Source organism: Odontesthes bonariensis, chromosome 5 (assembly GCF_027942865.1).
Source record: "Odontesthes bonariensis isolate fOdoBon6 chromosome 5, fOdoBon6.hap1, whole genome shotgun sequence".
Taxonomy (NCBI): Eukaryota; Metazoa; Chordata; class Actinopteri; order Atheriniformes; family Atherinopsidae; genus Odontesthes; species Odontesthes bonariensis.
The window spans coordinates 15,147,265-15,170,491 of record NC_134510.1 but is presented as its reverse complement, the minus strand read 5'-3'; the positions used below and the strand labels follow the sequence as shown (position 1 = coordinate 15,170,491).

Here is a 23,227-nt window from a genome sequence, read left to right as displayed (position 1 = left end):
AAAACATTGTATTTTGCATTCAATTTTATTTTATTTTTGCTTTAATGTTATTTATTATGTGTATTATCTTTGCATATGAATGGAAAAACCTTGGTGCGCGCCCACACACACACGTTTAGTCAATTTAGTCTTATAGTCTAAAATATCCACATTAAATCTAAATGAAGCCGTAATCTTTTCGAACAGCGTTTTAATTTTACTTCAATTTTGATGGAGCTGATAAGTGAGCGTGCGTCGCTTCTCTCGCTCTTTTTGTCATTAGTCGGAACCTTTCTACCCGGAACCTTGGTTACGTAACACTATTCGAAGCACAGTTGTTAATGAAGGACCGTGAGACCGTTTGAGGGTGCAAAAGAACCGAATGCGCTCGTCAGTCTAAACCGAGGAACTGCTGATTCTTTTCGGGTCCGGATGGAGATATTAGGGAGCACGTTTGACGAGTCGGTTTTTTCGGAGGCCAGAGACCGAGTGTGTGTGTCTCTGTCTTCTTACAACGCCAAAGTGTGTGAACCGGAGGTGAGACACCATGCAGAAGGGAAAACTAGTCAGGAACTCCAAAGGCATTTCTCATCTTTCCTCACTGACAGATGTGTGTTTCCAAACTAATAATTGAGAGCTTAAAAACTAATTAATGGGTTCTTACTCTCAAGTATTCAGATAAAGTTCCGCACATCAAACTTGATGTTTAATGGTTTTTTTGTACATAACCTATACAGTGGAACTTAGTAACAATAACAATATCTTCCCATTTTTGGGAAGGCACCTAATTTTACACGTGAAGAGTTACCCAGGATATTCTGTTGTTCATTCATTGTCCAAGTCTGTTGCCTCATCTGAACCCGATGAAGCTGCAGAACTCACAAACACCAGAAGATATGATGATGGAGAAAAAGCTCTCTTAGCTGAAAGATGAGATGAAACCTCTATAATCTATGAAGGGGGAAAAAGTTGTTTTCTCTTGTGTTGTATCTATAACACTTTCACTGCTTGGTTACATTAGTGTGTACATATTTTAATATCTTTTTGTCGTTTGTGTTGCGTCTTTGTTTCTGGATTCAGTGCAAGTTTTCAAACTTTAAAATTTTTTTTTATTAAGTTGTGATCTTTTCTCCTCTTGTTCCCCCGCGCAGTGGTTTTGTGAGAGCGGTGCCCTCGATACTGCGGATACTTTAGAGAAGCAGAAAGTGTACAAGTTCAGGGGTGATTTGGCTGTGAGACAAGGGAACTATCAGGTAATTAAAGTGTGTCTGTTTGATCTGTCACCTCTCAGTCTCGCATCCCAAACTGACAAATCACCTGCCAAGTTTGTTGGAAACCAACACAAAAAGCGGAAACTCTGTTTATGAGCTCCAGGAATTAGCCAGTTTTCAGCCAGCCTGTCCATGGAAACTGTACTAAAACACTGTGGTCATGCGACCGTACACAAACCTGAATGTCTCTGATGTTCAGATAATTGTTAACAGAGCCAAAGAGACCCTTTCTGATTGGGTTTTGGCCAGACAGTTTGGCAAACAAGGAGGTCTGGCTGCCTTGTAACAAAATGTAAAGAAGTGAGGTTTGGCTTAGGACTTTTGCACTTCACAGAGTTTCATGCTGTGAAATGTAAATTATTGACCTGACTCTCGCACATTCTCACTTTGAGAAGTGCACACTGTTTAAACATCTCATTGTCTTTGTTCCCCTCCTCTGCTGTCTGTGTGGTTCAGAGTGCCCTGGAGGCGTACGGTAGCTGCCTGACGTGGATCGCCGACAACAACCTTAGCATCAGGCGGGACGTGCTGGAGGGAATGGCTCGATGCTGCACCAAGCTGGGACAGAGGGACAAGGCGCTGAACTGGGCTGATGTACTGGTAAATCTTTTCCAGTTGTCTGAACGAGAACACTGAACCTGGTGTTATGCGATTAGGAGAATTTCAACGTACTCGACTCTCGTGCCATTGAGTGATCATCTTTAAAGGAGGTCTGGAGTAGAATCAGCCGTAGATGAGAGGTTTGAACATTAGATCTTATTCAGGTACCACTAATGGCCATTCCAGACGTGTCATTAGATTTTGGAAGAAAACCGTAGCTTTAACTTTTAACTTTTAGAACTCTAGATCATTTTTCAAGTATATTAGATTCAATTTAGATCTGGGTTCATTATGAATTGGCACGTGTATTATGAATAACTGGATCTCAGATGATAATGATCTCAGATTTATTTTGTATTAAGATAAGAATGTTCTGAATGCGCGCCCCCCCCCTCCCCTTTTTAAATTTTTTTTTATAAGTACTGTGTCCTCACAATATTCAGTGACATAATTTGGCACTGTTGTACCAAAGTCATTGATATGATTTCATTTTAGGCGGGTCCAGTTTTAAGACGAGGTGCACAAGCGTGTGTGACACGCAGTGTGTGGCTAATACTTTTAGCAGATGTTAGCAGTGCCAGTATCTTTGTGGCTGCCGTGAGTTCTCATTCAAAGTCGATTTAGTTTTTTTTTATTGTAAAATTTATCATAAAATTACCATCATGTCGAAGCCAACTTTACAACCTCTGCTGTCAGCTTACCCAAACATGGCAGCAAGGCATCCCTCTAAGCCCAAAATGGCCAAACCTCAGTTGACAGTAACATCTACACCATCTCTCTCCAGAGCAAAGAAGCCTCTAATTCCTGTCACCTGACCAGCCTCTTGCTGCTAAAGGTCAGCATCTGCCAGATAACACACACATACTCACTTCTTTTTTTGTTCATAATCTAAATGAGTTTGTTGAGTGCAATCTCTTAACTGAAATGCAAACCTCTCCTAAAGGTCAGCATCTACCAGCATTTTGGGGCCATAGGATCGAAGCTGTCATGTCTGCAGCAGCTGTGTAGCCTGCTGCCCTTCAACCCCTGGCACTGGTTCAGCCTGGGACAGACGTGTTTACAGCTGCTCGACAGCAACGCAAACACAGGTACGGTTAGCTTAGCTTCCTGTATTAACACCCGTATTGTTTCTCTGGTGTAATCTGATGCACCTGAGGTACAGTACTTGAGCCACCCCTTAGTTTTTCTTTATATTTTGCATCCAAGGAGACAGACTTTCTTGTAGTCTTTTAAGCAGTAGTTCTCCAGGCATTCTGAAGATCTTTCAAAGTTTTCGTTTGTCCATTTTCAGAAGTTCGCTAAGTCACTGAACACTGATCTATGAATCATTCGAGCATAAAAAGAGCACCTAACTCAAGGGATGAACCGGCGTTGTGCTTCCACATAAGACAACTTAGCAAAGAACCGATTTTTTTTTTTACTAGCAGCCTGTTGCAAAGGCAAATAATTTGTTCGCCTTTCCTTCGTTGCATCAATTAAAAATGCTAAAGAGAACACAGTCAGACAGGTGTGAAATAGTATTTTGGCACCAACAAGGGGATTTCCAAAGAGCTGTTAGCATAACATGTTATAAGTCCCGTTCTTCTTCCATTTCTCCGCTAGAATCAGCACAGGAGCTCGTAGATGGAGAGTCCGAGCAACAGAAGGAGACAGGTGAGCTCAGTGAGGACTGGCTATGGCTCAAAGCTGGCATCTGTTTCATCAGGACAAGGTACAGCCTACAGTGCTATTGTAACTCCTTTGTTTCCGTACAGTATTTAAAAGTCATGTGCGCACAGCTAAAAAAAAAAACAACAAAAAACATTATCCAGGAAGCTGTAAGTAGACAGCAAGTGGTTGCCAACAGATCTGAAGTGCAAACATATATTCTGTGAAAATAAATGTTTTTCCAAACTGATAAAATGCAATATCAACTTAGGATAAATAATAAGAGACGCGCTTCGACATTAATGCTACAAACTCATGTCTTCTGCCTCCCACAGACTGCTGTTGACTATCCTTCGGCAGCAGCAGTCCTCTTTTGTATTGCAGCGCAGCGAAAAGGCCCTACAGAAGACCGAGGAGGCATTACAGCGGCTAAATCCTAAAGAGATGACACTACAGGCTCTAACTGAGGCGAGGAAACCTTTAAGAACCTAGAATTTCAGGTAGTCTGGCGGATGGATCAGACGGATCACATGTCCACACTAACGCCTCCCCTTTCGTCTCCCAGGTGATGTCAGAGGACCTGGTCCCGGAGAAGATGAGGGAGGACTACCAGGACGGCGAGAGTCTGGCCAGTGTGTGTCTGCAGAGCTTCAGAGAGCGCTGGTGGAACAAGATCCTGCTGACAGGCGTATTGGAGACGGACCGAGTACAGAGCAGGTCCTAATGGCTCGGCATCAATCGTCTGCAGAAAAGTCGGAAGATGACAAAAGAACGTGCACATGATGTTTCAAATGGCACTATTCTGACACGTGACTGTACAGACCGCTTAATATTTGTGTGAAATGCGTGGCAGTGAATGTGTTCTTTCTTTTACCAACATTTCTTTTCTTTTTTTTTCTTTTTTTATTCATGCCTTAACATGTTCGTAAATTATTAAAAAGATTTTTATACACGCCTTTGTGTTACATTTTAATTACCAACAGCTGGTTGCTGAAAAATCTGGCAACGCCAGCTTCCCTCAGACGACTGAAGCCCCCTGGCAGAGAACATTCTCTGTCCAGGCAAACACCCCGTTTCACAGTTTTAGAGTCAGTGAGCAAGCTCTTATCTAAGAGGAGATAGTTTTTTTTTTTTTTTTTTGTATTTTATGTTGCGGACAAATGGCAATGGCCACAAATGGGGTTAATACTGTTAGTTTTCTTAGAAAAGAATAAAATCTTGATGTAGGCTGTTATATAATCAATATTATTAGCTCCACCTGTGGTGGGTTTCCTGCTATGAAGAGAGAAAATGCTGTTAAAAACAAATGAGATCTCTGCATACTGATAATACTGCAGCTGTTTAATGCCTTCAGTTACATGTACAGCGGCTGTAACAAGCCAGTCTGTCTTCGAAAAAAAAGGCCTCCTTGCAGGATTAGCTGTCACTACTGGTCCAAAAATATCCACAATAACTACAGAAAAAGAAATGGTGACTGCACAACTATTCGCGTCGACACACTAAAATAATCACTCGTCTTAAAAATGGTTGTTAATTAGAAAATATCTGCGGATTAAAGAGGCGTTGGAAAGTACCGCCTGGATAATGAAAAGTCACCCGTTTCTCTGACATGGAAGGCGTTGTCACTCAGGACGGTGGAAACTCGATGTGTGAGATTTCCACATCTATCCTTCATGTCTGTCCATTCAACATCAGCATGAACACACGTCCAATTAGCCAACAAGTCATAACACCTGTGCGAGTGTGCATAAGCACTCAAAGTCCCCTCAAATGTTCTGCTAAAACACATTTTAGACACTAAATGTCTGCAGTGTGAGTATACGCCTCTCAGGTGTATGTTCTGTTTGGATGAAGGCCTGCTGCGTCTCTGTCAGTCATGCTCCTGCTCCTTCCCAGCGATGTATTCATGCCGTTCTGAGGGCTCCTCCAACCCAGCTGTCCTGTCGCAGTGGTGCCGCTGAAGGAGTTGTAACGAGCCACAGCTCTGGGTCCTGCGGCCTGGTGCTTTTGGGGGGTCAAGTTCAGTCTCGGAGGACAGTTATTCTGCTGATAGGTGGCATTTTGCGGCTGCATTTTGGCCCCTCCAACTGTCAGAAACCGCGTCGAGTCTGCCTGCAGGTGCAGCCTGAGATGAGTTCCCATTGCATTGAAGATTTTGGTTTGAAGGCCAGATGTGTGCCCTCTGGAGCTGGTAAAATGGAATTGATGGCTGGTCGTTGGCTGTTGTGTAGAAGGGTAGAGGAGGCTGGGATTATCAGACGGAAGCCCTACCTTTGGTTGATAGTTTAGTGAGTAATTCCATTGGCCTCTTTGTGTGTTTAGGCCTGACACGAGCCCTAAAGGCTTTGTCACTAAGCTCTGAGGAAAAAGCCTTTCACTGCCCACATCTATGCGCTCAGGATTTGAATTCTTCCTCAAAGCTGACTGATAACATACAGCCTTGTGCTGCCCGAGTGCTGGGGAGGCTGCATGCATAGGGTTTGGTTCCTCAACCCTCAGATTTGTCTCAGCTTTTTTGATAGTGGGCTTGGCAAGCTGAGATTCAACATCTGAGAAGAGGATCTGACGAGGAGAGGGGCTGTGGATCTGGTTTTGATTCTCCTTTAGAGGCTCCAGATTTGATCCTGAAACAAGCTGGGTGCCGACAGCTCCTACTGTGAGCTGTGGCTTTTCAACACTCCACCCCTCACACTGTGCTGCTGGTTGAACCAAAGTCTGTGGGTACAGTTGCGGAGGTTCTCTCTCAGTGTGTGAACCAGCACCTGCCATCTGAACAGAACGGTTACCACCTTTGCTGCCATCGAACTCTGTGTTCTGTGGAATGCACAAAACCGTCTTTGCTGATTTCATTTCAGTGTTTTCAGCCTCTTCATTCCAAGCCCAGAGGGATATCATTTTTGCCTGGATGGATATCTTCTGACTGATAACAGTGTGGTTATCCTGAGCTTCACGTGACGTGGAGTCAAGACAAAGGGCCTGCGGTGGTGTGATGAAAGGGACAAAGCCGACGACAGGCTCAGAGCTGGAGTACAGTCTGCGGAATTCATGATGGAAAGGTGTGACTGAGCTCCCCTTTATCAGTACAGCGCCACTACGATGGACCTGCCATGACAGCCAGGTGAAACTGAGGGGACAACACACATACCCACGCAAAATTAGGAATCATAGAAAAGAGAGGAGACACAGGTAGAATGGAAACATACAGTCATCTGAGGAAGTAAGCTCTCACCAGAATATAAAGTTAGGTAAATATAACCTAATTAGAACACGACATGCAACACTGTGTCCTTTATTCATCAGAAACTAAGCCACAGCCTTTCAGTCATGTTGAGGTCTCGGGGGGGAACATGCAAATGCCACACAAAGGTCCCAGCTGGGAATCAAACCAGGAACCCTCTTGCTGTGAGGCGACGATGCACTAATCCAGTCATTTCCATGTTATTCAAATTTTATTACAATTGTGTTCTTATAATCCAAATGAACACAGAGCTCCCTCACTAAGGATCAAGTTAATCAAGCACAATGTATGAGCAGCACCTGGCTGCTACTCACCCTATTGATTTCTATGGAAACAGTAAGGGTGGACTTTTTTTTTTCAACATTTTGGCTTAGTTTTTCTTTAATAAATAATGACTCAGTGTCATGCACTGTTGTTTATCTGAGGTTGTATACCTGTTTTTTACGATCTGGGGACGGACCAAATGCTGACATACCTGTATGAACCGGTCAGCACCTCAGTCCAGTCACTGATGATGAAACTCTCTGCAATCTGACCCGTCAGCTTTCTGCCCGTCTTGGCACAGTACGTCTGTCCATGGACACTCCGTACAGACAGCTTCTATACACACAACACAAAAAGGATCGGATGCATATAATTGGTTTATTTCATGCTTGCGGGGGCAGACTTTTGGTTGTAGCACTGTGTTGCAGGAAAAATAATAACAACCCCCAAGCCTTCGAAGCACAGTGTGTTCGCGTCACCAGGATTGTGAAAATGAAAATACTCACGGGGAATTTTTTGCTGTTGAGTTTGAGTTCCTGCCACATGCTGACAAACAGGTTCAGGTTGTGGTGATCCAACAGCAGATGAACGGACACATTTCTCTTGATGCTCGCCTCCAGAAGATCACACAGCAGCTCTGTGTCACTGAAGCTGTCCATCACTATGGCCAGGGCCTAAGCACAGCCACACAGTCTGTCACGCGCTACTAAAGATGTCAGTCAGTATAAATCACCGCGCTTCCGACATTTCAGCAGTAGGCCTACTGACAGCTCGCATGAACAGGCATGCGTGTCATGTTCTCTCTAACACATATTCATGCATGAAGAAACACGAACACACCGTATTAGCCTTTCTGATGAACTGCCTGACCAGGTCTTTCATGCCTGCTGCCCTGTCAGATTGGAAAAAAACCTCAACGCTGGGATCCTCCAGGGTGGGATCAATCCATTTTACATCTGGATAGGCAAAAACATCATGGAGAGCAGCAAATGAGAATGTCTCTCAGCTGGGCTCGCAGACATTATCATTTCCATAAAACTTTCTACTCCTGCAGTACCTTTAGGGCCACTCTGGTCTAACCCTTCCACAGTAGAGTCGCTGTCTGTTGACACCGCAGAGCCCCGGTAGCAAGACTGAAGGCCATCAGATAAACGTTCAATCTCTTTGTCCTCCACATGGGGTGCATCTTTATCATCTGTGTAAAGCACAAACTTGTATAAGTCTATAAGTCATAAAAGGAAAAAAAAAAACAGCAATCGGTGCCCTCAATCCGATGGTTATTCGCTGTTCAAGCACAGCAGGCCTCACAGAATAGATAAAAGATAGGTTATATTCATAAATGCATAAACAAACATGTAGAACCTGTGCTGCCATCCCTCGCGTTTTCCAGGATGTAATTCTTTTCCATCTCTGACAGAAAATCCACTTCTCCCTCCGCCTTTAACGCCCTTTGGTATCCCTCCAAGCCCTGGTTGAACAAGCAATCCACGGCAAGGCGAGTGCTCTCGTTGTGGCTGAGGTCCAACCCGGGTCTGCTGGCTATGAAGTCAGAGTAAGAAGAGGAAGGGTTGCGGAGGTCTTGAACCCGCCGCCTCACCTTCCCCAGAGGTTTGGACGTCCTGTACCACAGTACAGGCACACTATCGGATGCATCCATAGTTTACGAACAACAACAATCAAAGCCTCGTTCTGTGGTTTGGCAAATGCCAAAGGCTCAAGCCTTTCATTTCAATATAGATGAGTTGTGTTCAACCCCAAACAGAGTGATGTTACAGCTGTGTACGATCACTCTGAGAGATCTGCTGATTCAAAAAGACAAGTTATGAGACAAAGGCCCGCCTCCAGTGAAGGCAGAGTGGTTTCTTAACACGATCAGATGTGACGGGTGAGAATGAGTGTGAAGTTCATTTCATGTTTAGAACAGCAGTCTTCCAGTCGTTGGTACTCACTATGTACAGATTTAAAAAATACACAGCAAAATGTGTCTACATAAATGTAAGTAAGTCCAAAATTACTTTAGCAGTTGTTCAGAGTTCATGATAGCCTGTAAATATGACAAGTTATTCAAAGCTTTTTTTTGGCTTTGAGGCATGGCTCTCTTGTGCTTATTGCACAGACTTATGTTATTGTTTGTTCACCTGTTCAGTGATTATATATCTTGGCACAATGGACTCATTTTGCAGTTCTCTCAGGCCCAAGAGCACAGATAAAAGATGGGCGGATGGATAGAAGTGAATGAGTGACAGGAATGGGGATGGTTGTCACCTCAGCTCTCGTCAAACAGCACCTGGATGTCCGCTGGACCCAAAGGAGACACACCCCGACAGAGACACACAAATCCTGAATACACTTTTAATTCTGCTCCTCGGATGGTTTGTGTATCTGTAAGATCAAGGCACTCTCTGATTACTCAGTTTGTCTGGACAGCCAGACAGAGGAAGTCTGTTCCAAGCTGCTAAGCTTTTGAGAACTTTCACTGCAGAATAATTATTTCATTTTTTGTGTATCCTTGTACTTTTACACAATCCTCGTCTTGCAGACAATTCGTTTGACTTTGCGACTCAGTCAAACCTCATTCAGACACGTCTTGTGTTCAGTGACTTTGACACAGGGCCAGACAAGTTGTTAAAGCTTCTCAGAAAACACTCTCAGAAGAATGCACCAGAGCCAGTTGGAAGTGCCACAACAAAGGGATTAAATACATGTGAATGTTAACAGATTATCTGAAACTACTTAAATAAATAAATAAATAAATAAATCATCAGACATGTGTTATAAATCCCTTTTAAATCATATAAGAATGCAAGGACTAAACTCACAATGAAACAGCAGATTAACCAGGACTTTTCAATTCATTTTTATCCAAAACAGGTTTTAAATAAGACAAAAGTAAAATTTGTTAAAATGAAAAAATGAAAAATACAAGACTTTCTGAAAAAAATGACAACAACGAATAATTGTTGTTCAGGCAACAAAACGGAGACGTGATCATTTGTGTTTGTGGTTAGCATGGCTGCACTGTAGGCTGCAGAAGACACTAAAGGTTTTTTTCATAACTCAATAACTCATTACTGCTTCCTCTCGTCGAGACTAGGGATTGCTCCTCCTCCTCCTCGAGGAGATTAGAGTGAGGAAACACAGGTGTCGTTTCAAGAGGTGTATCGAATCAGTACAGCACATAAGTGTAGCCAAAAGCACCCAAATATTTACAGTATTTTGTGTGTGTGTGCATCAGTCTATCCAATAGTTAAATAGCAATTGATACGAGAACTAACTTGAACAAAACGATAGAATACAATAAATCCCAGGTTGACCACCATCACATGAAGCACAGCAGGAAACCCAAAGGATGGGCCTGTTTTGAGTCAGAGGGCTGATTTTTGATGGAAAAGATGGGCCTTCGTGAGCTAGTTTGTGCTCATATACAGTTAAAATGGTCTGATGGGTAATAGAGATAATTGGTGGCTTAAGATGGAGGAATGTGAGGACTAAAATAGTGCTGAATACATAACAGCCAGCCAGCATGCTCCACAGTCTAAATCACTGTGTTGTTGGAGATAAGAACATGTTTCTCTGACAGTGTGACGTCAGAGAGGCAGCCTGTGGTCACTGGGAGACAGAGGACAGTGTGTGGACAGACTGCGAGGAGGTCAAGCTGCCCTCTTTGGCTCTGACTGCCAGCTTCTGTCTCAGTTCTCGGATTTCCTTCAGCAGCTCTCTCTCGCCGCTGTCCAGCTGGGCCCGGCCTCGGTCCAGGGAGACTAACAGGATGCAAAGAAATGGAGACAGACAGCATTACTGATACAAAAATCCAATCGTAAACTTTCTTAAATAGGGACTTTTAAACTGCACATTTCAGACAAAGGAGCTTCAGGAATCTGATGACTATCTTACTACACTCACTTTGTGAGTTCTGTATAAGATCATACCACAGTTCTCATTGTACACCATAACCCTGTTTGGTTAGCAATAACCATCCTCTTTTCAAAAGAAAACGTATTTGTGGGTGAAAACGGTTCAAAAGAAACGCAACAAATAAAACATTTTATCTTAATTTGACGGTTTTCAAATAATTAAAATGACTCACAGTTGGTGGATGTGCTGTCTGAGGGGGAACTGCTGTTCAGACACACCACGGTGGTTCCTGCAGGCCTCAGGTTGGAGGCAGAGTTGGCTCTGACTGCTGGATTTGCATCTTTGGTTGCAAAAGAAAAAGCAGTTCTGCCAGGAACTCCTGTTCTTGCCCGTCTCTGTCCATCTAACAAAATAATTGATATCCGAAAACAATTAGAGCAATGTCTGGATTACAGAAAATGTTTGAAAATGAACACAAGTTTAAGTGGCTGAAGGTTTAAATAGAAAAACAAAAAAAAAAAAAGGATTTGTGTATTTAGTGATACCCATTTCTACTGAAGACCAGGACTGTCGCTGCTCCTGCAGTTTGGCTCTGGTATTCATCACTTCATCCCACTGAAAATGTACACGTATAATTAGTTGGAATAACAGGAACTATACCGCCCATTTTAACCAATTCAACAGTCTTCAGAAATATTTGATGGTTTTCTTTTATTATTGACAGTTGTGTTTACTTTTAAAAGCTGCCTTGCAATGTTAAAGAGCCCACAAAATAATGTCTGTAGTTTTTCATGTACTACACAAGTCAACTGATATGTCCACAAAGACACTCGTGCCGTCCTCACCTTCCTCCCTGTCACATCTCTCATGGTGTCAGCCAGTCTCTCCTCCTCTGCCACAGTTTGCCTTTGAAGCTCTGTCAGTCTCTGCCTCTTCTTCTCCTGCTCATCATCCACCTGCTGAAGGCGCCCCACCACTTCTCTCTGCCAGTCTGACTCCAAGCCCAGTTGGTATGCCTCTGCCAGGGACTCCTCTAGGGCCTGTGAGTGTGTTTGGAGATAAATTCAACCGATACGGAAGTTAAAGATTTCAGGTGGGTGGAGTACTTATGGTTGACTACTGTTAACATCGGGTTTGGATTATGGCGTCGCTTCATAATAACTTGTTGTCCAAGTCAAAATTACACAGGAACGCATTCCACCAACCTGAAGGTTAGTTTCTGCATTGTGCAGCAGCTCTGTGTAGTTGTCCTCTGCTCTCTCTCCCTCCTTCATTTTCATTCGCACCTCCTCCTCAACCTCCTGGCCTACACGTTGCTGCTCTTTCAACAAGTGCTGTGAAAATGGTCACCCAAAAAAAAAGGGAAGGTAAAACACAAAAAAGGACTCAGAGGTAGTAGTTATCACCGAGTAATGGAAATTCAGTTTTAGTAATAGAGAGCTGGAAACACAAACTGTACAAACAGTACTTTCAGAAAAAGGTGATATTATTGTCAAAAACATTAGGCAGACACTGGATTAATCAGATCCAATGTCTGATTAATCGAGTGCACAGTGTAACCAAAACCCTGTGTTCATGAGGGCCGCCGCATTTGGAGATTTGCTTCCGCCGGCCGACTTTTGATAAAAATCTGAAGTGGCAAATATCTAACGTGTTTTGTTTATTTAGCGAGCTTGAGTGAACTGTCAGAGAAGAAATAAAGATACAAATCACAATTAAAAAAAAAAAAAAAAAAAAAGACATTCACAAAGGTGTTCACCTGCTCAAGTCGTTTCCTTTGAGCTTCCAGTTCCATCTGTCTGACTTCTAGATCCTGGACAGCTGTGGCCGTCTCTTGTTCACGGAGATCCATCTGCAGCAGAATGAAGACGTCAAAGAAATATAGTTTCCTCCAAAAGATTATGAAGAAAAAGAACTAGTGTTCACAATTATCATAAAGCACATAAGCCTTTGTGAGCAGCCTCACAACGCATTGACTAGACCTGGTAAAATTAAGTGACTCAGCAGCTGTTTGTCTGAGCCCCATCACTGACCGGCATGTTTCCTCATATAATATCCCAGATATTCCCAAAGATGAAAATATTTCCTTAAGAGGAGCTTTCACCGCTTTCCTCTTATGAATGTATATGCAGTATACTTGCAGTATAAGAGCTCTGGTTTCTGGTGAGGACAACTACATCTAGAGTTACAACCACGAGTTGCCTATACTGCCACCCTGTGGAGACACCACGCAGCCACATTTATTCACTTTAAGCAGCTTTTTTCTTTACCAGCTTAATCTAATTCAGGGTTAGAACTTTAAACATCTGTTGGGACAAACTGAAACAAGCAAAAAAATAAATAAAACTAAACATTCATGGAGCCTGACACCAGAGTTCACCTTTCTGCTGATCTCCTGGTCTAGTCTTTTGATCTGTGAGGCTTGCAGGTCCTGCTGGTGTTTCAGAAAGCGCCTTCTCGTTGCATCCAGCAGCTGTAATTCCTTCACTTTCAGCTCTCTCTTCATGGCTGCCAGCCTGAATGGAATGAGGCAGAGTCAAATACCAATTTCCCTGAAATCAAATCTTCTGCTGAAGTCTATGAACGAGTCAGTGTTTTGTTGCTCACTTTGCCCTCTGCTCCTTTAGCTTTTCCTCTTCTTGAGCCAGGATGGTTCTGCGCTCCTCCTCTGCTTTCTGCAGCAAATCCTATGTTCGAATCATTTAAAGCAGTAAAAAATTGATTTCACTTTATTTCAATTCAAGGGACTTAAAGGCGGGGTAGGGGATCTTTTTCTGGAACATTTTTTTACATATTGCTTGAAATACTCTTCACACCCCCATTGCAACCAATTAATTAAAAGTTTTGACACAAATATGAAAAGTTTTAGTGGCCTCTAGAACGTATAATCTAGGAAAAACAGTATCCAATCACTGTGAACGGACCGTTCACAATGATTGGATACTGATGCGTCTATCAAACTGCAATCTGCTCCTCCCTCCCCCTCCTCCTCCCCCCCCTGTGCGCGTACCCTGCTCCGTGAACGAATTACGCGTCCAGAAGCTTGGCAGGAAGCTAAACTAGAGCCAGCTTGGCTAGCACCTAGCATTATTAAACGTATAGTTATCATATACTAAATACTAAATACGGCAACGATCAATGCTTGCTGTCAGAACAGCGCTCGTGCACCTTCGTGCTCGTTCATGTACTCTAGAGGCGTGCCTTCGGGGAAAAGTGAAGAAAAGGGTTGGGACTTTTTACCGGTGTATTTTCAAAATGCAGCTTTGCTGAACTCAAAGTCCAGGATCTCCTACCCTACCTTTAAGTGCTTGTTTCTTGTTTATACTGGTGAATAGTATACAGCCTGAGCATTACAGTACAACATATGGTCTTTAATGGATACCTGAAAACAATTCTACCTGTTGTGCAAAATAGGCTTCCTCTTCAGCTTGACGACGCACAAAATCTGTACGCAATGCTGACACTTCCTGTCTGAAGACAATGCACATACATTTACATATGATGCCTTTTCTCTCCAAAATAAATGTAAACTTCTAGTTCTCTTTATCATCCATCTAGAAGCTCACCTCTCACGCAAATACTCCATCTCCTGCAGTCGTATTCTCTCCCTCTCTCTGCTCTGGTATTCCACTATGAATTCTGGGAACTGGTTGAACACAGGATACTGGCCGCCAGTGAGTGGTGTAAAGTCAGACAGCATAGTCCTGGGATGGATGTCAGCCAGTGTGCGGTCCATGAGCCGGTAAGCCTCCTTTATCATGGCTCCAACGTCTAGGTTGTTACGATGATGAAAGAAGTACTGGAGAGGAGGAGAAAACGGGGTAAACTTCATGGAGGAGAGACAGAAGTTGAAAATGGGACTGTTTAATTACCTCAAAGTCCTGCTTCTGGGAGCACAGCAGCAGAGGCTCACGGCAGCAGATGATGTAGGCCACACAGGCCATGAGCAGGAATGATGGATGATTAGAGAAGATGTTGTCGAACAGTCGGAGCCATTCGTCACGTGTCAGAACCTCTGAGAACAACGTCTCCAACAGGGGCCACACATAGAGCTGGGTAACACAAATTAGATGATAATATGCGTACAGATGAGGACGGACAAATGGGATCCCACGTAAGCGAAAGCATCGGACAACTTGTCTCACAGCTTCCCCAGAGACTGGCATTCTGCTCTTACCTGTGAAGTGATGCCACAGTCCACCAGGTGCTGCAGCAGCTCCTTGTCATGATGAGCCAGAACATTTTCTGCCATGCTCAGGATGTTCAAAGGAGGGTTGGGGAAATACTCAAACCAGTGTTGGCACCAGTTCACTGGAAAAACATCTGCGTCAGTAGAGATCCCAGTGAAACGGTTCAACTGACTGATAAAACATTGGCTTACTTTCAGCAGCATACATTTGGAAATCAAAATAGATTCCTCAATTTCCCCCATCTCTGGGCTTTGGCTGTACACATAAAAACCGAGTGCCTTTCAGCTATATGGTCGTTAAAATAGTGGTAGCACTCCTTTTGTAGCAGGAACTTGTAGTTATCGGTAATAATTAGACTCAAAGCAGCAGCTCAAACAGACACAAGTAAGACTGCAAATGTGTGCTGCTGAAATATATGTATACATTTAAGAAAAAAAAAGTACCAATGAGAGTGGCCACCACTTCAAAGCAGAGCATTGGATTGTTCTGGAAGAGCTTGACAAAAGGAAAGGCTACCAGAGGGAGATATTCCACCTCTCCAAAGATGGCTGCCCAGTGAGCTAAGGCAGACAAAACCCTGTGGAGCAGACAAAAGGACCAAATGATCAACCTGACAAAATGATAGCGTCAAAGAAGAGAAGAAAAAAAAGGAAATATACGAGTTGTACATGTGAGTATTTTTGTGTGTTTGTGTGTGTGAGAGAAAGAGAGTACCTCTGCAATCCTCTCTGCAGCTTGTGACTTTTGATGGGGTACTTATCATGCAGAGTGAGGAAAGCTGAATGCAGACCTTTGTCAGTCAGACTGCTGTATGCTGCGTGATTCTCTGGGAGACACAGCAAAGACCGCCAAACGAACATCCTGCAACAAGGATGCAGAAAATGAGCATGTAAATCCGTCTGGAACCAAACATCCAGTTACCATATCCCTCCTTTGAGGGGGACTTGTACCTGTATTTTGCAGGATATTCTCCAAAAGCCTTGAGCAGAGCCACAAGTCTCTTCTTATTCAGACCAGCTGGTAGTTCATTCTTTGAACAAAAAACAAAACAAAAGCTTTATAGACCATTAAGCTACACAGTCACTAAATCCTGTCTTGCTCAATTATATGATTTGTTTTTGTGTATCTGAGTACGTAAATACACTTTAATCCATCAAACTTCTTGATTATCAACTAAATAAACTGACCAAAAGTGCAATGACAACAAATCAAAAAGAATAAAAATGTGAAAATGTGAGGAGATTTTGTCTTTTTTCACCTCTTTATCCTCAACGGAAGACCCTGCAGGTGGTCTGAGTATCTTCACCTGTGTTGGCCTTCCTGAGCTTTTAGCTGGTCTTTGAACCACATCAGACCTGACCTTCATCTTTAGGTTTGAAAGGTCCTGATAAGCTTCACCACCAGAAACTACAGCCAGCTGGGATGAAGGAGGCTTTGGAGAGGATGAGAGGGAAACACACACACACACACACACACACACACACACACACACACACACACACACACACACACACACGAACACACACACGAACACAAAAGCATAAAACCCCTCAACAATTAAAGAGATTCCTCCTGCCATCTTGTGCAACACATTCTGCAACCTACTGTCACCTTGTTTAATTCCTGTGTGAGACTCTGGACACTGTAGATATTAATGCTCCCATTGTCCATGATAGCTGCGATATGTCGGCCATTTGGGCTGACAGCCACCGTAGTAATGGCGCCATCGTGGGAACCCATGTGGAAGAGAAGTTTACATGTGTGAATGTTGATGAAACGCATTACGCCATCCTGACTCAGCACACCCAATGTCTGTGGAGACACAGGAAAAAAAAGCTGTAAACACACAGGGCATCCATGAGCACTGCTGAGTACATGAAAGGATTGCACAGTGCAAAAGTTCTACACTCTTTGTACGTGAAAGACTCTCATCAGGGAGAGGAACAATTTAATGTGTCGTCATGAGCCAAAAACACAAAAGTCACAGAAAACTTTTCTTTCTTTCTTTTTTTTGTTTTTGTTTTAGAGCCTTAATGTTTTACTCTGTACTAAACGGGCTCAAATAGCATGGAAAGACATAAAAACTAAAAGACAAAATAAAACAAAGCTACATAACAAAAAAAATAAGTATTTCACAAAGAATTACATTCTACTTGTAGCAGAATCAGGTGGCGTTAAAACAGCCATACACATGATTGAAAGAGTGGCTGTGGCTTTGGCCACATCTAAACGTAAAATTATCACTCGGAGAGAAAGTGTGCCCGATAAAAAGGTGAAGAAAAACCCTAGAAAGAGAAAATCTGCTGGCCCTACTGTCCCTGTACCTGGCTGGCTCCCCCGTCGAAGCTGTCGGGCAGGAATTCCAACTGTCTGACGGTTCGAACTTGACTGGGCATCTGAATCACTCTGACCAGCTGTTGGCTGTCCAGGCACCACAGGTGCAACAGGTTGGAGCGGCCACCTGCTGCAAGGCTTTTGCCATCACTGCAAGAACGACACATGTACAGAAGAGCAGTTAAAGACTTCTGATTAGGGGTGGGCGATATGGGCAACAAAAAAAATATCTCGATATTTTTTAGGATTTTCACGATAAAGATATTTTGACAATATTAAAAAAAAAATTAAAACTTGCGTTAAGATCACAATAAAATGAACACAAGCATGCAAGTCTAAGCACACACGGCCGGTAGGCCTACAGTGAAACTGTGAATGGCTAATTAAATCAGTTATGGTTCCTTTGATCGCTCTACCGTTACTTGGATAACTGTGGCAATTCTAGAGCTAATACATGCAAACGAGCGCTGACCTTCGGGGATGCCTCTCGGGGTGCCCCGGCCGCATTGGTGACTGATAACCTCGAGCCGTTTCTCAGGCTACTTCTCCCTCCGGAGAGGGAGCCTGAGAAACGGCTTCCAAGGAATGCAGCAGGCGCGCAAATTACCCACTCCCGACTTGGGGAGGTAGTGACGAAAAATAACAATACAGGACACTTTAAATCCTTTAACGGGGATCAATTGAAGGGCAAGTCTGGTGCCAGCAGCCGCGGTAATTCCAGCTCCAATAGCGCATCTTAAAGTTGCTGCTGTTAAAAAGCTCTAGTTGGATCTCGGGATCGAGCTGACGGTCCGCCGCGAGGCGAGCTGTCTGCAGCCCCTGCCTCTCGGCGCCCCTTCGATGCTCCGAGTGTCCCGAAGCGTTTTCTTTGAAAAAAATAGAGTGTTCAAAGCAGGGCGTGGCATGGCGCTGTGGTAAGGGCAGAGGACCACAGGCGCCGCACTTTATTGATTTTTGGTGATTGAAAAAAAAAAAAAAAAAAAAATATATATATATATATATATATAGCCTATATCTCGATATTGCAAAATTATTCATCGTCAAAACAACATTCACGATAATTTCGCAAACGATACATATCGCCCACCCCTACTTCTGATCGCCGTCATTTTTCACTGACCTTGTTACGTGCTTTTATACTCAAAAGGTGGGAAACGTCATAGTCATACAGAAAATACAGAGAGGCTATATTGTCATTAAGCTAGTGAGAGGGAGACCTACCGTGTTACAGCGAAGGCCTTGTAAGAGATTCTGGGTCCACAGTCAGGAACTGGGAGCTGGTATTTGCAGAAAAGTGTGTCGCTCTCCCACGCAAAGATGGAGTCATCACTGAAACAGCTGAGGATGGTGTTGCTGAGAGGCAGGAAGAACACCTGCAACAGAAGCAACAGTGTGTCGTTATAAAAAGTAACAGCTAAAAAGTAATAATAAAGAAAAACAGGGGGATAGCAGAAGCTTAAAATGAAGAACTAAATGAAATCCTTGCTTGACAAGCAGCCAAAAAGCACACAGTCTGCATGTTTACCCTCTGTATGCCGACAGACTGCCTGATGTTAAGCTTCCTCTTCCTCTGGAAGGTGTCTAGGTCCCAGAGCTGAGCCGTGTCTGAGGATGTGGTGATTGCATAGCGGCCTGAGCTGTGGGTGGAGATGAATGAAACTGCTCCCTCGTGACCTCGCATCCAACTGACCAGCTGTTTTGTGTCTATAAGGAAACAGAAAACCAAAGAGAAGAGAGAAAAAAAAAAAAAGAAGCATTTACCATTAATGTGGTGGTGAGCACATGCTCAAAACACACCAGTTCCCGGCTATGCAGGAGCATAAACGGCTGCTTTCTCTCAGAAAGACAGATCCCACTGACTGCAGATTGCCTGATTTACCAACACGAAGGACATTCAAAAAGAGCAGCAAAAGGATTTTTTTTTTTTAGAGTATAACTTGAAAACACTTTATGTAGATGTGTCCATCCTACCTTTATCAAAGCATTTGATAGTGTAGTCAGCCAATGCGACAAGGAACTCTGTGGTTCTGCGGAGGCTGAATGCCACTGCAGTGCAAGCCTGTCCTGTCTTCTGCACCAGGCGAAATCTGAGATAGAGAATTAATATGCAAGCATGCAGAGTTTAAGGAGGAGAAAACCTGGCACTTTAATCCGTAGATAAGAGAAAACTCAGAAACAAGACATAAGTTTGTGAGTGTTTTTGGTCCTGACTCCAAGTCGATCGCATTCAGAATTCAGTCATATCACCTGTTCCTACTGATGTCCAAGACATAGATGTTGCCATGGTGATCTCCAGCCAGGAAGGAATCCCCTGTGGTGTCAAAGGCCACATGGAGGAAACGCACGGTCTTGGCCTGCTGAGCAGTGCGGATCACTGTCACTAACACACTGAGGAACACAAATGTGGACATTATTAGCGGTGAAGGTTGAAAAGTGACACATTCACAGTAATCAGTTACCCGTGAGAAAAGTGAATGAACAGTTAAACTATTCTTTTTTTTGGTCGTAACTTGCTATATAAGTAGTATACAAAAAAAACTCTTTGCTGCTTCAGTGGGTGCACCTCGAACCCACACCTGTGCAGTCATGCCTCTTTTATGAAAGTGGTGTAGAGCACTGTCGTTATATCGAAGTAGCATCCACAGGTGTTTATTTGAGGTGACTTATGTAAATGTGACGGTAATGCACATAACTTCATACTCGTGGAGCCTTTCAAACGCAAGTATAATTATCTGGCAGTCCAAATTCAACACTGACAGTGTAATATAATAACTAGAAAGATTCAGTCGAAAATAACTTTTCGATACAGACATATCAAGGTTTGAAATTTGAAGAAATTCAAAGGAAAAAAAAAACAGACTGTTAGTAATTCACTTTGCTACCACCAGCAGCATCAAATGCCTACTGTTTTGGGAAATGAATGCTGTAGAGGCATCCTTAAAAAATATTTAAAAATCAAACCTACCTCCTCCCTGGTGTAGGTTTTCGATGCCATACCTTTCCTTCCTCTTTATTTCCGATGTCCGTCACCTCCATTGTTAAAGAAGACCGTACGAACTCGAGAAATACATGGATAAGATATCCCTGGACTTTACTGACTCACCTGACGTTACATGGCTTTAGCTAACAGGCTAGCATGCTAATAACAGGCGGAGCAAACAGCGCGAAATTTAAAAGGGGAACGTTCGTGTTTTTCTTTTCAAGAGACAACGAGACAAAGCGTAAGGGATACTAAGACAAGCTTTTCAAGAAGTGCTGTCACTAAGAATTTAACAGTTTTCACGCTAAGATATATCGTTAAAGTGCAGGTTGTTAATACTTTTTTGTTTGTTTTGAGGACGGTTATTTTGTCGCTTCGTGTTGACGTAAAACAAAAAAGAAAGAAGACGTGCATTGTGGGACTTGAAGTTCCACTGACCAGTGAGACTTACTTTCCATGAATCCATTAATCGTTTAAACGTTCAATTATGGGCATTCCAATGTATGAAAAAGTGCTGTTTTTCACACCATCATATACATTTGCCCCAGATAATGCATTTGTAAAGCACCTTCATTTTAACAAATTTTAAGAAAACAAAACAACAATTTTAAAAATATATACATGTTGAACAAAATAAATACACTGAAATAAGATATTACTTTGTATTACTGTTGGAACTGACTGATCTGAAATCCTGACTTACATGTCTCTGGGTATTTTCATTTTGTTTAACTTTTTTTTAAAAGCACCTGCTCACACTGCACTTGACCTTGAATTTCCTCTCTGCAGGCAGTGAGCCAATGCGGAACGCTTATGACCGTGTCCCTCGAGCAGTTGAGTGGGGAGTGTTGAAGGAGTATGGGGCACTAGTGATGGCAGGACGGAAGGAGAGACGGACAAATCGTCAAGTAGTACCGTATTTGTAAAGAGAGATGAGCTGAGAGGAAAAGCTTACAATTTACTGGTCTGTCTTTGTTCCAACCCTCTCCAATGGTCATGAGATTTGGGTGGTGACTGAAAGAATGACATTGCAGATACAAGTGGGTGAAATTCTCTTTCTTTGTAGGGCTGCCAGTCTCAGCCTTAGTGATGGGGTGAGGAGCTTGGACTAGAGCTGTTGCTCCTCTGCATCAAAAGGAGTCAGCTTTGAGGGTTTTTCTGGCACGACCAACTGGGCGGAGGCCCCGGGGCAGACCCCTAACACGCTGTAGGGACTATGTAACCTTTCCAGCCAGGAAACACCAAGGGATCCCCAGGAAGAGCTGGCCTGTTGCTGGGGAAAAGGATGTCCTTGATGGGTTTACCAGCCTGTTGCTTCTGCAGTCCCAAATCAGATCAACAGTGGAAAATTACTGGATAGATGGATTTTCAGATTAATGTTCTCTTTCCCCCTTTGTATGTGGCCACTATTCAGCAGGCTCAGTCAGAATGGACATGAGGACAGTTCCCAATCAGACCAGGATCTCGAACGTCATACCTGAGACCCTGGACTGCACATCTATGATGTGCAAAAACCAATCTGCCAGATACTGAGGGGCAAACCTCCAAAAGCCTTGACAATATTTAGGTATACAATCAGGTATTGAAGTGCCTTGAGATTATATTTGTTGTAATAAGTAATGTTTAATTTAATTTAAGCATTGGATCTAAATGCATCTGCTACTGCTCCTACAACAGGTTTTATTCAAAACCCTAAAGATGTTGATGTTGCCTTGGGTGACATCTTAGTTTCTTGTTTAAATAGTTAACAAGAAATAAAAGTGACAGACGCTGATGTACTTTTTCAAAATTTATTTTTTAAATGAACAAGTCAAAGGGAAAAAAAATAAAAAGTGATGAAACTAAGAATCATTTTTAGACATCATCTTCAGGCAGAACAAAGCAGCAGAGTAACCAGTTAAAAAAGCTGTAGAGTTCACCTACAGTCTTTGCTTTGTTCTAATGCTGATTGACAGTCAGGGCATCCTGCTTTGTAGTGGTGATAGGAGCTTCATCAGAGATGGTGTTATCAGCTGGTGGAGCTGAAACCACAACAGAGCCTCTGCTGGGCTCATCACAAACATCCTCACCATGAAAGACTGAGGCAGATTTAGGAGGAGAGGTCCGAGAGGGAACCTTACCGTTATCTGTTTCTGAAATGGGTTTAGGCTGCTGTGCTGGTTCGATGTGGCGAGGAGCTGCATCCAAAGAAGAGGCCACAGAAAACGATGGAGCTGACGTCACACCAGAGCTTGGTTCAAAGCGAGACGTTGGCTGCTCTGCTGGTGCATTTAAGGCATCGCAGGAAGCAGGATCAGTGAAAACAGAATCAAGTCGGTCAGAGAGGGTTTCTTGTTCCTCACTAGGTATAAACAGCAAAGCTGGCACAGTCTGGACTGCAGTGATGGCAGGAGCTTCATCAAAAGGAGGGGATGGAGCCACAGTAGAGTCTGCTTCTGTCTGATCCTGAGGCTGTAAAAGAACACAGATCTCTACTGCTGCAACACCAGTGATGGGTCTGTAGATGCCCTTGGTTCCTTCAATAAACTTCATGGATGTTTTGTGGCTGTATATCTTCATACAGATCAGACTTAACTATCAAACGTGCATTTAGAAACTTAGAACGATAAGTTCAAAAGACTCAAGAGTACTCGAACACAGTTGATTGTCCGGATACACAAGAAGAGAGAGTGTTCACAGACTCCTGAATTCTGCAGAGATTCTGAGATTCTCACTGCCTTGTTACACCAGTCAACATTCTAGAACATTCTACAGTATATCACACACACGCAGAGAGTTTTTCAACATTTATCATGGATGTTCTTTTCTAATTTCATTGATTTTTCTCCCTCACAATGCACCACCTGCTATCATCTTCACCAGACATCCC

General features: G+C 43.1%; 3 protein-coding genes across 5 annotated transcripts; 1 reads left to right on the top strand and 2 right to left on the bottom strand.

The window, feature by feature from the left end:
* Positions 1–304: 304 nt before the first annotated feature.
* On the top strand, positions 305–4,446 carry c5h8orf76 (chromosome 5 C8orf76 homolog). Its single transcript, XM_075464985.1, has 8 exons — positions 305–516; positions 1,131–1,232; positions 1,707–1,850; positions 2,635–2,685; positions 2,794–2,938; positions 3,453–3,561; positions 3,833–3,965; positions 4,063–4,446. Exons 1-8 carry the CDS (start codon positions 412–414, stop codon positions 4,219–4,221), a joined length of 948 nt encoding a protein of 315 aa, XP_075321100.1. The 5' UTR covers positions 305–411; the 3' UTR covers positions 4,222–4,446.
* LOC142379749 (uncharacterized) lies at positions 4,311–9,744 on the bottom strand. 2 transcript variants are annotated; one of them, XM_075464982.1, is made up of 6 exons: positions 8,353–9,744; positions 8,057–8,194; positions 7,840–7,955; positions 7,506–7,673; positions 7,211–7,335; positions 4,311–6,621 (listed from the first exon to the last, which is right to left on the bottom strand). In XM_075464982.1, the coding sequence occupies exons 1-6, from the start codon at positions 8,654–8,656 to the stop codon at positions 5,325–5,327; spliced, it is 2,148 nt and encodes a 715-aa protein (XP_075321097.1). In that variant the 5' UTR covers positions 8,657–9,744; the 3' UTR covers positions 4,311–5,324. The 2 variants fall into 2 exon arrangements, with proteins under 2 accessions (XP_075321097.1, XP_075321098.1); XM_075464983.1 differs by having other exon boundaries at positions 8,362–9,744.
* A 98-nt stretch (positions 9,745–9,842) lies between these two features.
* Positions 9,843–20,675, bottom strand: tbc1d31 (TBC1 domain family, member 31). 2 transcript variants are annotated; one of them, XM_075464980.1, is made up of 23 exons: positions 20,344–20,675; positions 19,626–19,766; positions 19,350–19,465; positions 18,904–19,082; positions 18,600–18,751; positions 17,369–17,528; positions 16,656–16,856; positions 16,303–16,476; positions 15,995–16,074; positions 15,759–15,905; positions 15,488–15,621; positions 15,032–15,177; positions 14,727–14,906; positions 14,421–14,653; positions 14,253–14,325; positions 13,462–13,541; positions 13,235–13,370; positions 12,614–12,706; positions 12,060–12,188; positions 11,700–11,894; positions 11,400–11,469; positions 11,087–11,257; positions 9,843–10,760 (listed from the first exon to the last, which is right to left on the bottom strand). In XM_075464980.1, the coding sequence occupies exons 1-23, from the start codon at positions 20,412–20,414 to the stop codon at positions 10,606–10,608; spliced, it is 3,216 nt and encodes a 1,071-aa protein (XP_075321095.1). In that variant the 5' UTR covers positions 20,415–20,675; the 3' UTR covers positions 9,843–10,605. The 2 variants fall into 2 exon arrangements, with proteins under 2 accessions (XP_075321095.1, XP_075321096.1); XM_075464981.1 differs by having other exon boundaries at positions 15,032–15,165.
* Between the last annotated feature and the right edge of the window lie 2,552 nt (positions 20,676–23,227).

What these genes read in the sequence shown, in the direction of transcription:
- c5h8orf76 (XM_075464985.1), top strand. Translation starts at nt 412, where the DNA reads ATGGAGATATTAGGGAGCACGTTTGACGAGTCGGTTTTTTCGGAGGCC. An exon ending in CCAGCCTCTTGCTGCTAAAG is followed by an intron (nt 2,686 to 2,793) that starts GTCAGCATCTGC and finishes CCTCTCCTAAAG; the next exon opens with GTCAGCATCTACCAGCATTT. An exon ending in CGACAGCAACGCAAACACAG is followed by an intron (nt 2,939 to 3,452) that starts GTACGGTTAGCT and finishes TTTCTCCGCTAG; the next exon opens with AATCAGCACAGGAGCTCGTA.
- LOC142379749 (XM_075464982.1), bottom strand. Translation starts at nt 8,656, where the DNA reads ATGGATGCATCCGATAGTGTGCCTGTACTGTGGTACAGGACGTCCAAA. An exon ending in TGGCAGCACAGGTTCTACAT is followed by an intron (nt 8,195 to 8,352) that starts GTTTGTTTATGC and finishes TGCTTTACACAG; the next exon opens with ATGATAAAGATGCACCCCAT. An exon ending in GTGCTGACCGGTTCATACAG is followed by an intron (nt 6,622 to 7,210) that starts GTATGTCAGCAT and finishes TTGTCCCCTCAG; the next exon opens with TTTCACCTGGCTGTCATGGC.
- tbc1d31 (XM_075464980.1), bottom strand. Translation starts at nt 20,414, where the DNA reads ATGGAGGTGACGGACATCGGAAATAAAGAGGAAGGAAAGGTATGGCAT. An exon ending in AAACCTACACCAGGGAGGAG is followed by an intron (nt 19,767 to 20,343) that starts GTAGGTTTGATT and finishes TGTGTTCCTCAG; the next exon opens with TGTGTTAGTGACAGTGATCC. An exon ending in CTGCAGAGAGGATTGCAGAG is followed by an intron (nt 15,622 to 15,758) that starts GTACTCTCTTTC and finishes TCTGCTCCACAG; the next exon opens with GGTTTTGTCTGCCTTAGCTC.